The sequence below is a fragment of the Ahaetulla prasina genome, chromosome 5 (assembly GCF_028640845.1).
Source record: "Ahaetulla prasina isolate Xishuangbanna chromosome 5, ASM2864084v1, whole genome shotgun sequence".
Classification (NCBI taxonomy): Eukaryota; Metazoa; Chordata; class Lepidosauria; order Squamata; family Colubridae; genus Ahaetulla; species Ahaetulla prasina.
Genome location: NC_080543.1, coordinates 51,993,411 through 52,005,977, shown reverse-complemented (window position 1 = coordinate 52,005,977; position 12,567 = coordinate 51,993,411). Strand labels below are relative to the sequence as shown.

At 32.1% G+C, this 12,567-nt stretch overlaps 1 protein-coding gene across 1 annotated transcript in view; it reads right to left on the bottom strand.

Moving 5' to 3' along the window:
- Positions 1-12,567, bottom strand: part of NCAM2 (neural cell adhesion molecule 2) — a 182,988-nt gene that overhangs the window by 96,313 nt on the left and 74,108 nt on the right. The window contains exon 6 of the mRNA XM_058186494.1: positions 1,880-1,997. Within this exon, the coding sequence (XP_058042477.1) occupies positions 1,880-1,997 (118 nt within the window). The remainder of the gene's footprint in view (positions 1-1,879; positions 1,998-12,567) is intronic.

Sequence of the window (12,567 nt, the reverse complement as noted above, 5' to 3'; positions counted from 1 at the left end):
ATTCATGTCATGAAGAATATATATTTTCCACATAATTATGAAAAAAGGAAGCAAACTTGAAAATAAATATTCCTGAATTAATTATGAATATTGCCATTTTGATTACTAATACTTTCATATAAAGAAAGATTTATATTCCAAAATACATAAATCACATAATTTCATGTATATATTATTGAGGAATTATGGTGCAATAATAAGAATGCTGTCAGTAGAAATTGCAGAAATTCTTTAGAGATACAAATGACTGAATTAAAATATCAACAATGAAAAAGAAAGAATTTATATTTTACATTTATTTTACTACTATGAAAATGTTTTTATTATCTTTAATAATTTCAAATTTTATCTTCTTTTACAGGCTATTATTTTAATTTAATGTGCTAAATCTGTTACTTCTATCCACAAATGTAATTTACATATAATAGATTTCTCAAGCTACCTGTAAATAAATTTGCAGTAATCAATAACCACCATGTTATAAGAACAAAAATCTTAACCAGCAACCTATAATAAGGGAGTATGGTGAAATATATTTTGCGGAGGAAGCAAAAAGTGGTTTCTCCTATGAGTTTCAGAATATTTCTCCAAAGGAATAATTAGATTATTTTCTGTAAATATATTTGTAAGGCTTTATAGATTCAATTTCATGTAAACATATAATCCAAAATAATTTTAATAATATAGATTTCCTGAATTTTTACCTATATTATGTGTAATTGTGCAAATCTGTAGAACATATTTTAGTGAAATATGTAGTATCTAAAAATTCTGTCTTGATATAAAAATAGCAGTTGTTATTATCTTTAATATTATAAACTGTGGTATTATAATATGATTAAAAAAGCCAAGAAGAACACTAGAATATTTCTGAAAATACTTGTTTTCAACATTGAGTCTTTCTTCAGAATGACACAATACATCATATATTATGCTAGTGTATTCATAATCTAAGTAAACTGACATTTTTCACTGTGCATCCTTTGGTGTGCTTACAGCACTTAGCCAGAATGCATGTTAATTTAATGTGCTAAATCTGTTACTTCTATCCACAAATGTAATTTACATATAATAGATTTCTCAAGCTACCTGTAAATAAATTTGCAGTAATCAATAACCACCATGTTATAAGAACAAAAATCTTAACCAGCAACCTATAATAAGGGAGTATGGTGAAATATATTTTGCGGAGGAAGCAAAAAGTGGTTTCTCCTATGAGTTTCAGAATATTTCTCCAAAGGAATAATTAGATTATTTTCTGTAAATATATTTGTAAGGCTTTATAGATTCAATTTCATGTAAACATATAATCCAAAATAATTTTAATAATATAGATTTCCTGAATTTTTACCTTTATTATGTGTAATTGTGCAAATCTGTAGAACATATTTTAGTGAAATATGTAGTATCTAAAAATTCTGTCTTGATATAAAAATAGCAGTTGTTATTATCTTTAATATTATAAACTGTGGTATTATAATATGATTAAAAAAGCCAAGAAGAACACTAGAATATTTCTGAAAATACTTGTTTTCAACATTGAGTCTTTCTTCAGAATGACACAATACATCATATATTATGCTAGTGTATTCATAATCTAAGTAAACTGACATTTTTCACTGTGCATCCTTTGGTGTGCTTACAGCACTTAGCCAGAATGCATGTTAATTTAATGGCTTACACAGAACCTGTTTCAAAATAAAATATTTAGGAAAGTCATCCTTTCAAACTGAATTCAGGTTGGGAACAAAAACCTGCTCAATCAGCAGATTTTTTTAAAAAAATCCATATTGACTGAAAAATCCCCCTAATTAGTTATTTCTTATTTAGTAATTCCAAAACTCATTGTATTTTTAAAATCTCTGCTTGTGAAACTTACCTGTACCAGTTGATTTCAGGTTCAGGAGAACCAGTAGCTTTACAGAACAAAGTAACTGCCTCTCCACGATCTGCTGTCGCATTAAAGGACTTCTGAAGCAAAGTAATGGTTGGAGGAACTGGACAAACATAAGGCATTCAGTTTTTACAATATAGACAATTTTTTAGACATTGAAAACAATTTTCTTTTTTTCTCTCAAATCATGTCAGGCATAAGGGATCAGGACAAGATTCAGTTGGTTTTATTTATTGCTCAAACCTATATACAAAAATCTGGTAAACTAAAGTTCAATACTAAATTGGCACCAGATAAGAGTTAACAGAATTCAGGGGATTGGTCTTAGACTGTATGTGGCAATGTAACAACTCTTAGCTGATGATATGCTTAATTCTGCACTCCAGTTCTGCCTGCTCTTCTCCTAAAAATTATCTGTCTATAATTGTTTCTGAATTGAATGGGAACCATTGCAGAAGAGAAATGAAAATGTGTCATTTATATTCTTGAAAACATTTAATTGTATTTTGTTTCACTGATATCAAAATAAAGCAAAGAGCAGCTAATGATCTTGTTTTCAGTGTTATTTAGCTGAGAATTTCTAATGCAACTAATGTTCCTAGAAAAACATAAGTGTAAATATTCTTTTTCATAAAAAATAATTTTGAAGAAATGTAAATTGAAATTGATAATACATTAGTTAGCGATATTTTGTAACATTTTTAAATATGAAAGTCAAAATGTTCTTTTCTGAACTGGTTTATTTTTTCTTTTATACATTTTCTCCATTTTTGAGGCTGGGTTAGTAGTCAAAATTATTATAGTAATTATTATTTGAAAATAATATATGTGGACAATTAATTTTTTTAAATAACTCTAATATTGCCCTCTTAAGACTATTAAGACTTAAAACAAGGATTAGCAATCCTTCAGAAGTACATTCTCTTTCTCACACTCTCTCACTCACTCTCACTCACTCTCTCTCTCTCCTTTACGCGCACACGACTTCCAACAATGTTAATCATTGGTATGATTCACAAAACTGGGGGTATAACTGGGGTGGCCCATGTTCCTCCCCAACCTCTCCATTGCCTGAGTCTCCATTGGCTCCATTGGCTCCATTGGCTGCTGGTGGGCCACAGCACCCAGTGTCCAATCTGGGAGTCTTTCCAGAATCACTGCTGATCCTCAAAAAGCAGGTGGAAGCCATGGCTAGGAGAGCATTTGAGTACCTCTTCTTGGACTGGAAGGCCCTTCTCGCAGTAATTCATGCCTTTGTAGCCTCTCATTTAAACTACTGCAACATGTTCTACATAGGGCTACCTCTAAAGAGTATTGAGAAATTTTAACTGGTGAAAAACGTGGCTACACAGGTAGTAAATGGCAACAGATATATGGTACATGTAACACCATTTCTGCATTATAGCTGTATTGCTTACTAGGATATTTCTGCAAATATATATATCAGCAATTAAAGGTACTGATTGTCATTTTTAAAGCTCTACTGGCAGGCCTGAAGGCCCAAACAATATGACACCTCTAATAAAGAGATATGACATGTCTAATAAAAAGTAATTTTGAAGAAATCCAAGCCTCAAAGTTTTCTTTCATTGGGGGTGTTACTTGGAACCCGGATATCTACATGGCTTGGGAATAGATTACCGAAGGATCAACTTTTTCAAACAGCTTCTACCCATCCAATTAAATCTACCAGAATAGTTGTGCTGTAGAAATCATCAGTCGAAGAATGTTGGTTGCCAGGTACTAGAAATTGGGCTTTTTTTTTTTTTTTTTTTTTGCAGTGGTTCCTGTTCTATGGAACATCCAAAGAATAGAATACCCAAACCCTGCTAGCCTTTTGTAATGTAATATAAACCTGGCTATATTCTGAGACTGAATGGGGCTGAGGTGCTGAATGTGGCAAGGACTTCATTTCCTGGCTTTACTGCTAACTGGCCAAGTATCTCGGCTGCTATGTATATTTATTTTTGATGTTTTTATTATTTTAAAATGTTTTAGTGTTTTAATTGTAATATATTTTTTGAATAGTAAGCTGCCCAGAGTCATTGATAGAGATGACATACTATAGAAATGAATAAAATAAAATTTAAAAACATTACAGGAAACAAAAAATATTGAAGGAAAACAAAAATAAAAGTCTAGTATTAGGGTGAATAAAAGGTACTATAAAAGATACTGTTTCCGTTTCCAAGCAAATAAATAACTTTGAACAAGTTGATCTCAGAAATTGAGGTGAGGCTTCGGTTTGTGGTTTTCTCGGGGGAGAGATTAGTAACCTGCCTAAGATATTGTATAGCATTTGCATAACCCTAATGTTTCATATATGTTTGAGGCAGAATTTTCAGCATTATAGAAATATCTGTAATATTGTCTATGAGGATCAACAGATGACATACTGTATTTACCATTTATAATGAAGGAAAATACTTAGACATGTTACAAAAAACAGCCCCAATTTATCTGGAAAATGACTCACTGAAAAAAACAACAACCCTAATATGACACTATCTTGTCACCATATCCCACCATACTACTCTAAGCACAGAACTAATATATTCTAATATAACCACATTTTACTGCATCACTAATGGTGGAGACAATGTAGAGAAAAGATAATCTGATTCACATAAATGCCTCATATGGGAAGTAACTCAAACATGAAGTAATTTTAAGCAGTTTTCAAATTGCCACTATTTTAAATGAAGTGTGCCTAGCAGTATTAAAAGATTAATCAATATTAAATATTAAGTCAATAGATTCTAACATTTGTAATGAAAATGTAAGCATTATAATGCCATAGTTAAATACATGAGAATAACCTTCGCTCAGGAAGAATCAAATGGTAGCCTTTATCACCATCCTTTCAGTCATACTTTGGCATGTGCTTGGATAATAAAGATCATTATATCACCTGAACATTATAAACATCTTGAATATTTAATACAATTGTTCATATTTCTTTATTTATCATCGGGAATACTAATCTAGTCTGGTATATATAATTCCTTTTTCATCCATTTTTATTTCAGTTTTAACTATTTCATTTTCATGTTTGTTTCTTATGAGTTTTTATTTCACTGAAAAGCCATTCAAATTAACAAGAAACAAGAGCTGTTTCACAAATCTCTTATCTGAAGTGTATGAATGTGATTGATTGCATTATTCAAGGCTAATACTTTTGTAAATAAACAACCAAGTCTCAAATTCCACTTGTGCAAATGAGTATTCAGTGTATTCCTCAAAACTATCTAAAATATTGTTTCCAGAAGTTAATATCTAAAAGCTTTAGGAATGCAACTAAATTAGGATGTGTGGAGATAAATTCTTATTCCAATCAAATAATAAAATACCATCTACTTCCTTAGAGACAGAAAGTTACACTGCTGTCAGTGAATCTAGGGAAGCTAGTTTGTGCTGTGTTCTAGAATTTTCAGGTGGGATTGTTATCAGGAGAGTTATTAGTTAAAAGAACTGTCAGCACAATGAGTGGTAAGGAGGTACTAATAATATTTATATGTACAGTATATGATAATACCTACTTCCAAAGCTCTGAAATATGAAGCTGACATTTTTAAAAAACAGTAATAATATCAGTCCAGATTCCAATGGGTCCTCTATGACAAATACCATAACATCTGCAAATGCCTGCACTTTGAATTCTTCCTGTTTAATTTTAGTTCCTTTTATTTCCACATTTAGTCTAATTCTTTATAGTAGCATCTCTAGGATCAGGATAAAGAGCAGAGGTGACATTGGACAACCCTGCCTAATTCCTTTTGTTAACTTAAATGGGTTTGTGGTCTCCCCATTTATTATTACGTTTGCCTTTTGCGTAGAATAAATCTATCTCCGAATTTCATTTCAATTTGTTGGACCATAAATTCCCAATTCATATTATCAAAAGCTTTTTGAGCATCCAGGAAGACAAGGGCTGCTTGTCCCTCTGGGTGCGGCTCGCAGTATTCCAGTATATTAATTATTATTCTTGTATTATTTCTAATTTGTCTCATAGGAAGAAATCTGTTTTGGTCTGTATGTATCTTCTCATTTAGTATTTTTTTTAATCTCTTCCACCATATTCATAAAAATTTTATAATTTGAATTTAACAGTGAGATTGGTCTATAATTCTTAATTTGTTTATTGTCAGTGCCTTCTTTAGGGATCAGAGCAATATATGCCTCTTTCCATGATTCTGGTACCTTTGCTTCCCTTAAGACTTTATTATATATTTCCAATAGTAATAATTCTATGAAATATGAAGCTGACATTTAAAAAAAAAATAGCATTGCCATATAGCACTGGAATGCTTAGGTTTGTATTTAAAGATAAAATAGATGAAAACATCAGACATTAATATTGCTCTCCTCCCTCTTACAATAAAGGAGGAGGAGATGATGAAGAAGTGGTGGAGGGAAAGAAGAGTACCATTGAAGCATTTGTACATGGTTATGCACATGATATTGGGATCTGCCCTCGTTCCAAAATGGAGTCCAAGCAGAGGTCCTGTTGGCAAGCTCGGTGTTATACTTGTTCTGGTTGGTACTTGGCTATGATTTTATGTACCCTTTGCTTTATTTATTTATTTATTTTTTTGTATAAAAAAGTTTTATTTTTACAATCATATCAAATAATTCATCTGATGTACAGTTATATACAATTAGTCGGGCCTGCCCAGTCACCACCCCCCTTTTTAACCTTCTTCCCTCTTCTACCTTCTTTTACTTTCCAAACCTTCCTCTCCTTCTCTTATCTACATCCGCTCCTCCCTCCACCCTACACCTTCCTTCTCCCTCTACTATCTCTCTTCCTTCCTCTTCTCCTCTTTCCTACCTCCTACTCTCTCTTTTTTCCCTCCCCACCATTCTAAAATGGCAACTGGTCAGACCCGACCCTACATTAATTATATTTATACATCTTCAATAATCCCTGTACATTAACCATCACTCCATCACTAACCTCAACCCCCAATTCCCTCCCTTACCCCCACCCCCACCCCGACTTCCCAGAACAAAATGCAGGGTATCAAAACTAACAATCATAATCTAAAATAATTCCTAAATTATAATCTCTAGTCTCTCCACGCTTATTCACACTCTCAATTCCCCTCTCCTTCAAAAATATATCTAATACAAATTATTTCCTAAATTTACTCATATGCTATTTGATATTTTTTTATCTGATACTTATTTTGAATATAATCAATCCACATTTTCCATTCTAAAATATATTTTTCTTGTGTATAGTCTTTCAAGTAAGCAGAGATTTTGCCATTTCTGCCAGATTTGATACTTTAAGAGTCCATTCTTCAATTGTAGGTAATTCTTCTTTCTTCCAATATTGAGCAATCAAAAGTCTTGCGGCTGTTATTAAGTTCAGAATCAATTTAGTCTCTATAGCTGTACAATCCATAATTATTCCTAGTAAAAGAACTGCGGGTAAACTTAATCTTCTTTTCAAAATATTCTGCATGATCCACCATACTTTAATCCAAAATGCTTTAACTTTTTACAAGTCCACCATATATGATAATAAGTAGCATCTTCACAATCACATCTCCAGCATTTAGCCTGTACATTAGGATACATACATGACAATTTTTGGGGTCTAAATGCCATCTATAAAACATCTTATAAAATTTTCTCTCATATTTTGCGCTTGTGTAAATTTAACATTCCTCACCCAAATTCTTTCCCAAGTTTCCAACATTATTGGTTGCTGAAAATTTTGTGCCCACTTAATCATACAATCCTTAACCAAATCAGTCTCTGAATCTATTTCTACTAATACATTATACAACCTCTTAATATGCTGTTGACCTTGATCTCTCATTTGTTTTAACAAATTATCCTCAATTTGCTTAACACCTATTTTTTGATCTAATTTCCATCTAGCTTGTAATTGTCCATATTGGAACCATGTATAATTTTTCCCTTCTTCCCCCATCTTTTCTCTAGATTTTAATTGTAATTCCCTTTTCCATACAAAGAAGTTCTTTATAAGTAACTACCTCCATCTTTTGATATATATTTATATTTTCTATCATGTGTCTCGGGTTTGCCCATATTGGAATCTTTCCATCTAATTTGTATTGATATTTCCTCCAAACCCTCAATAATGCATTTCTAATTATATTATTTTTAAATATTTTATCAACTTTCTTATCATATAATAAATAGGCATGCCACCCATATAACAAACCATAACCTTCTATATTCAGAACTCTTTCCTCAGTTAAATTAATCCAATCAGTAATTAATGATAAAACAACTGCTTCATAATACAATTTTAAATTAGGCATTTTAAGACCCCCTTTCCTTATATCCTGCATTACTTTTAATTTTATTCTTGGTTTTTGCCCATCCATACAAATTTACTAATCCCTTTTGCCATTCCTGTAATTTAATATCATTCTTAAACACCGGTATCATTTGAAACAAAACAAAACCTGGGCAAAACATTCATTTTATAGCCGCTATTCTTCCCACAAAGATAGTTGTAACTTCTTCCAACTCTCCATTTCTTTCCATTCCTTCTGCCACAATACCTCATAATTATTTTTGTATAATTTAACATTTGAAGCTGTAATATATATTCCTAAATATTTAACCTTTTTAACGATTTCAAAACCTGAAGTTCTTTCTAACTCTTCTTTTTGTTGTATATTCATATTTTTAGTTATCATCTTTGTCTTTTGCTGATTCACCTTAAATCCAGATACTTTACCATACTGACCAATTATATCTTTTAAACCAGTTACTGAGTATATTGGTTGAGATACAGTAACAACCAGGTCATCTGCAAAAGCTCTTAATCTATAATCTTGATGTTTAACTCTAATTCCCTTTATTCGATCGGAACCACGTATGTTATTCAGAAGAATTTCTAAAGTTAAAATAAAAAGTAATGGGGACAAGGACATCCCTGTCTCGTCCTTTCTCAATTTTAAAAGTTTCTGTTAACCCACCATTTACTATTATTTGTGCTGTTTGCTTCTGATATATTGCTTTAATTGCATGAATAAAATAATCCCCAAATTGCATTTTTCTATTACTTTAAACAAAACTGCCAATCCAATCTATCAAAAGCTTTTCAGCATCCAAAAAAAAGAATGCCGCTGATACTTGGTTGTTTTGTTCCAAATATTCAAGTAAATTTACGATTTGCCTCACATTATATCTCTTCTGCCTACCCTTAATAAATCCTGACTGATCATTATGAATTATTTGATTCATCACTGGCATTAATCTATTAGCCAAGTATCTTGGTAAATATCTTGTAATCAGTATTTAAAAGTGATATAGGCCTATAATTCTCTGCTTTAATACCATCTCGATCTTCCTTCGGTATTAACGAAATAAAGGCTGTCCTCCATGAAGGGGGAACATCTCCTCCCATTTGAATTTTATTAAATAACTCTTTAAGTGGTTCAACCATCTCATTTTGTAAATTTTATAATAAACAGCTGTTAAACCATCTGTTCCTGGTGCTTTACCGATTTTAAGTTGTTTAATTGCTAAGAAAATTTCCTCTGAAGTAATTAATTGATTCAATTCTTCTCTTTGATTTTCTGTAAGCTCACAAATATTTTGTTGTTGTAAATATCTTTCTATCTCTGTATCATCAACCATATCCCTAGAATATAACTTACTATAATACTCTAAAAATGCTTTTTTAATCAAGTTCTTTTGATAAACTTCCTTACCCCTATATTCTATTTTATCAATCGTTCGTGATTTCTGTTTTTTCCTTATTAAATAGGCAAGCCATCTTCCTGGCTTATTGGCATTATTAAACGTATTATGTTTTACATATTGTAAATTAATTGCTACTTGATCTGCCATCAACATATTAAACTGACCTCTCAATATATTTATTGATTCTTTTATTTTACTATTTCCTGGGCTATTTATCAATAATTGTTCTTTCTTTTAATTTCCTCTTCCAGTTCCTTTTTCTTTTCTGCAATTTATTTTTGTATTTAATATTCATTTGTATAAGATTTCCTCTCATATAAGCCTTACTGAGTCCCAAATCATCTCTATAGATGTCTCTTTTTCATATTCATAATAAAAATTCTTTCATTTGTTTTTACATTCATTTACATTTTGTTCATATTTAAACAAATTCTCATTCAACCTCCATGATCTCCTAGCCTCCTTTTCCGATCAAATTCAATCCAAACTGGACTATGATCAGATAAAGTTCTTGAACAAATCTTAGTCTTCTTCACTCTAGAATACAAGTCATTAGTAATCAAAATAAAATCAATCCTCGAAAATGATTGGTGCCTATCAGAAAAGAAGGTAAAATCCTCTCTTCTGTATTATGTTCTCTCCAAATATCTCTTAATTCCAAGTCCTCCATCATTTCAAAAAGCCTTTGGTAATTTCGCCCGGCTTGATATCTTCCTTAAACTTTTTGTCTTTTGAGTATCCAACATACCATTCCAATCACCCATTAATATATATGATTTATAATCCCAAAATACTATTCTTTTATGTAAAAACTTGAAAAAAATTTCTTGTTGTTGATTCGGAGCATAAACTCCTATTAATAATGTCTTCTTTCCCTCCAACAAGAGTTCAATAGCAATGTATCTTCCTTGCTTATCCACCTCAATTAATTTTGCTGATATATCCTTCTTTATATATATAACTAAACCATTTTTTCTCCAAAGAAGAGTCAACATAATGTACTCCCAGTTTTGAATGTCACAAATACTACAGGTCTTAAGATCTAATCTGTGTTTCATGTAATCTAGTAATCTCATTTTAAATTGTTTCAAATAGTGAAATACTTTCCTTCTCTTCTGCGGTGAATTCAAACCATTAACATTCCAAGATAATAGTTTAATTGCCATTATCGGCCAAAGGAAACTTTTGGAACACTAGCCGCAAATCACATTTTGCTTTAGGCCTTGCTCCTCCACTGTTTCCGTTGTAGTAGTTGCCAGTTGTTGTTGTGCCTTCATCTCTTGTTCCTTGCGTTTAGCAGCAGCTCTTGTCAGCCTTTGTTCTTTTGAATCTGGACCCGTCGTAGGTATTTCCAACACTTGTAATAAATCTTCTTCCATCGCAATCTGTTCTTGAACCTGCTTCACTTCTCTTTCCTTCACTTCAGTCTCCTTTCTTCTAGCATCCAGTGGAGAAAGACTTCCAACTTTAATGCCTCAACATAAAATTCTCTGCTTTTCCAACTGTATTGAGGCGATGTACTTTCCTGCATAATATACTATTATACCAGTTGGAATATCCCATCTATATTCAATCTGACGTTTTTAAGTTCATTCACCAGGAAGGCAAATTCCTTTCTAGCCCTTAACATTTTGGTGGAATTTCCTTTAATATTAAAATATCCTGACCAGCAATCTGAATCTTCTCCCCTTATATGAGGCTTGCAAAATCTGATTTCTCACTGTTCTATTTGTAAAATAAATAACAACATCCCTTGGCAACTTTTTGCCTTGCTATCCAAGAATTCACACGATATATTTTATCAATTTGATAAGCCACATCTGCTGGACGAGCTGCTAATATCTCAGCAAATACTTCAGAAAAAATTTCCCTTAAATCCTCTTCTTTATTCTCTTTCAGACCACGAATTCTTAGGGCAAATTCCATATTTCTATATTGTATCAAAACTATTTCATCATCTGTTTTTCCATTTTACTTTGAAATTCAGCCATTTTATTTTCTAATTTTGAATTATGTTGCTTAATTTCTTCAACCTCCTCTTCCAATAAAATCACATTAGTTGCCAAACTTTGTACTGCAATTACAAATCCTTCCTTAACTTCTTTATTTCCCACTTGAATTTCTGATATCTGCTCTTTCATTTCAGACATCTCATCAGTTATTACTTTAAATTTTTCTTGCATAAAGTCTTTTAAATTCTCTTGTACCGCCTCTAAGTTCAATGTTCTAGTCTCCACTGTATGAGCTGGAGAGGCACCAGCTGATGAGATTCCAGAGCCCTTTGTTACAGTAGACTTTAATTGTTTGGCTGCCATCTTCTATAAAATTATTTATTTATTTCCAACTTAATATTCAGTTTAAATCTTCTTAACCTCTGAGAAACACAGTCTTTTAAAACTTTTTTAAAGCAATATTTAAAAAGAAAATCTCTCCTAGAATCTAGGCAGCAAAGAGTTAAAGAGTTGAAGTAGCAAATAACATGCAATTTACCAAGAGCAGACGGCAAGCGCTGAAAGTATCACTTTCGCTTTCCACTCGTTAACTTGTTAACAATTCGCCTCCATTTTCTTGCTGTTTTCAAACTTGTTACAAAGTAACGGGGAATCGGCTTGGCTACTTGCATAAAGTTCTCCCACTTTCGTTCTGTCCGGTATAATCCTTTATTGTCCAAAATAAATCTCGGCGTTTGGTCGTGGTGATTGGTTGCTGGAGGGAACTTAACCCTTCAAACCCCTTTTTTCTCAGGGGCTTTAGGGAAATTCAACCTCTGCCCTCCGCTCACCCCCTCCTCTTCTCCCGAAGAGAGGGTTTTTCGAACCGCTGGACTGCAGATTTAAGCTGTCCTAGCAATTCCACAAAATCCAGAGGTTGGTGATCATAAAGATCACCGCCATCACCTACGGTGCCAAACCGGAAGTCGCTTTATTTTATTTTTGATATTTTATCTTACCTATCTCATTTTATTTACAAGAATCCCA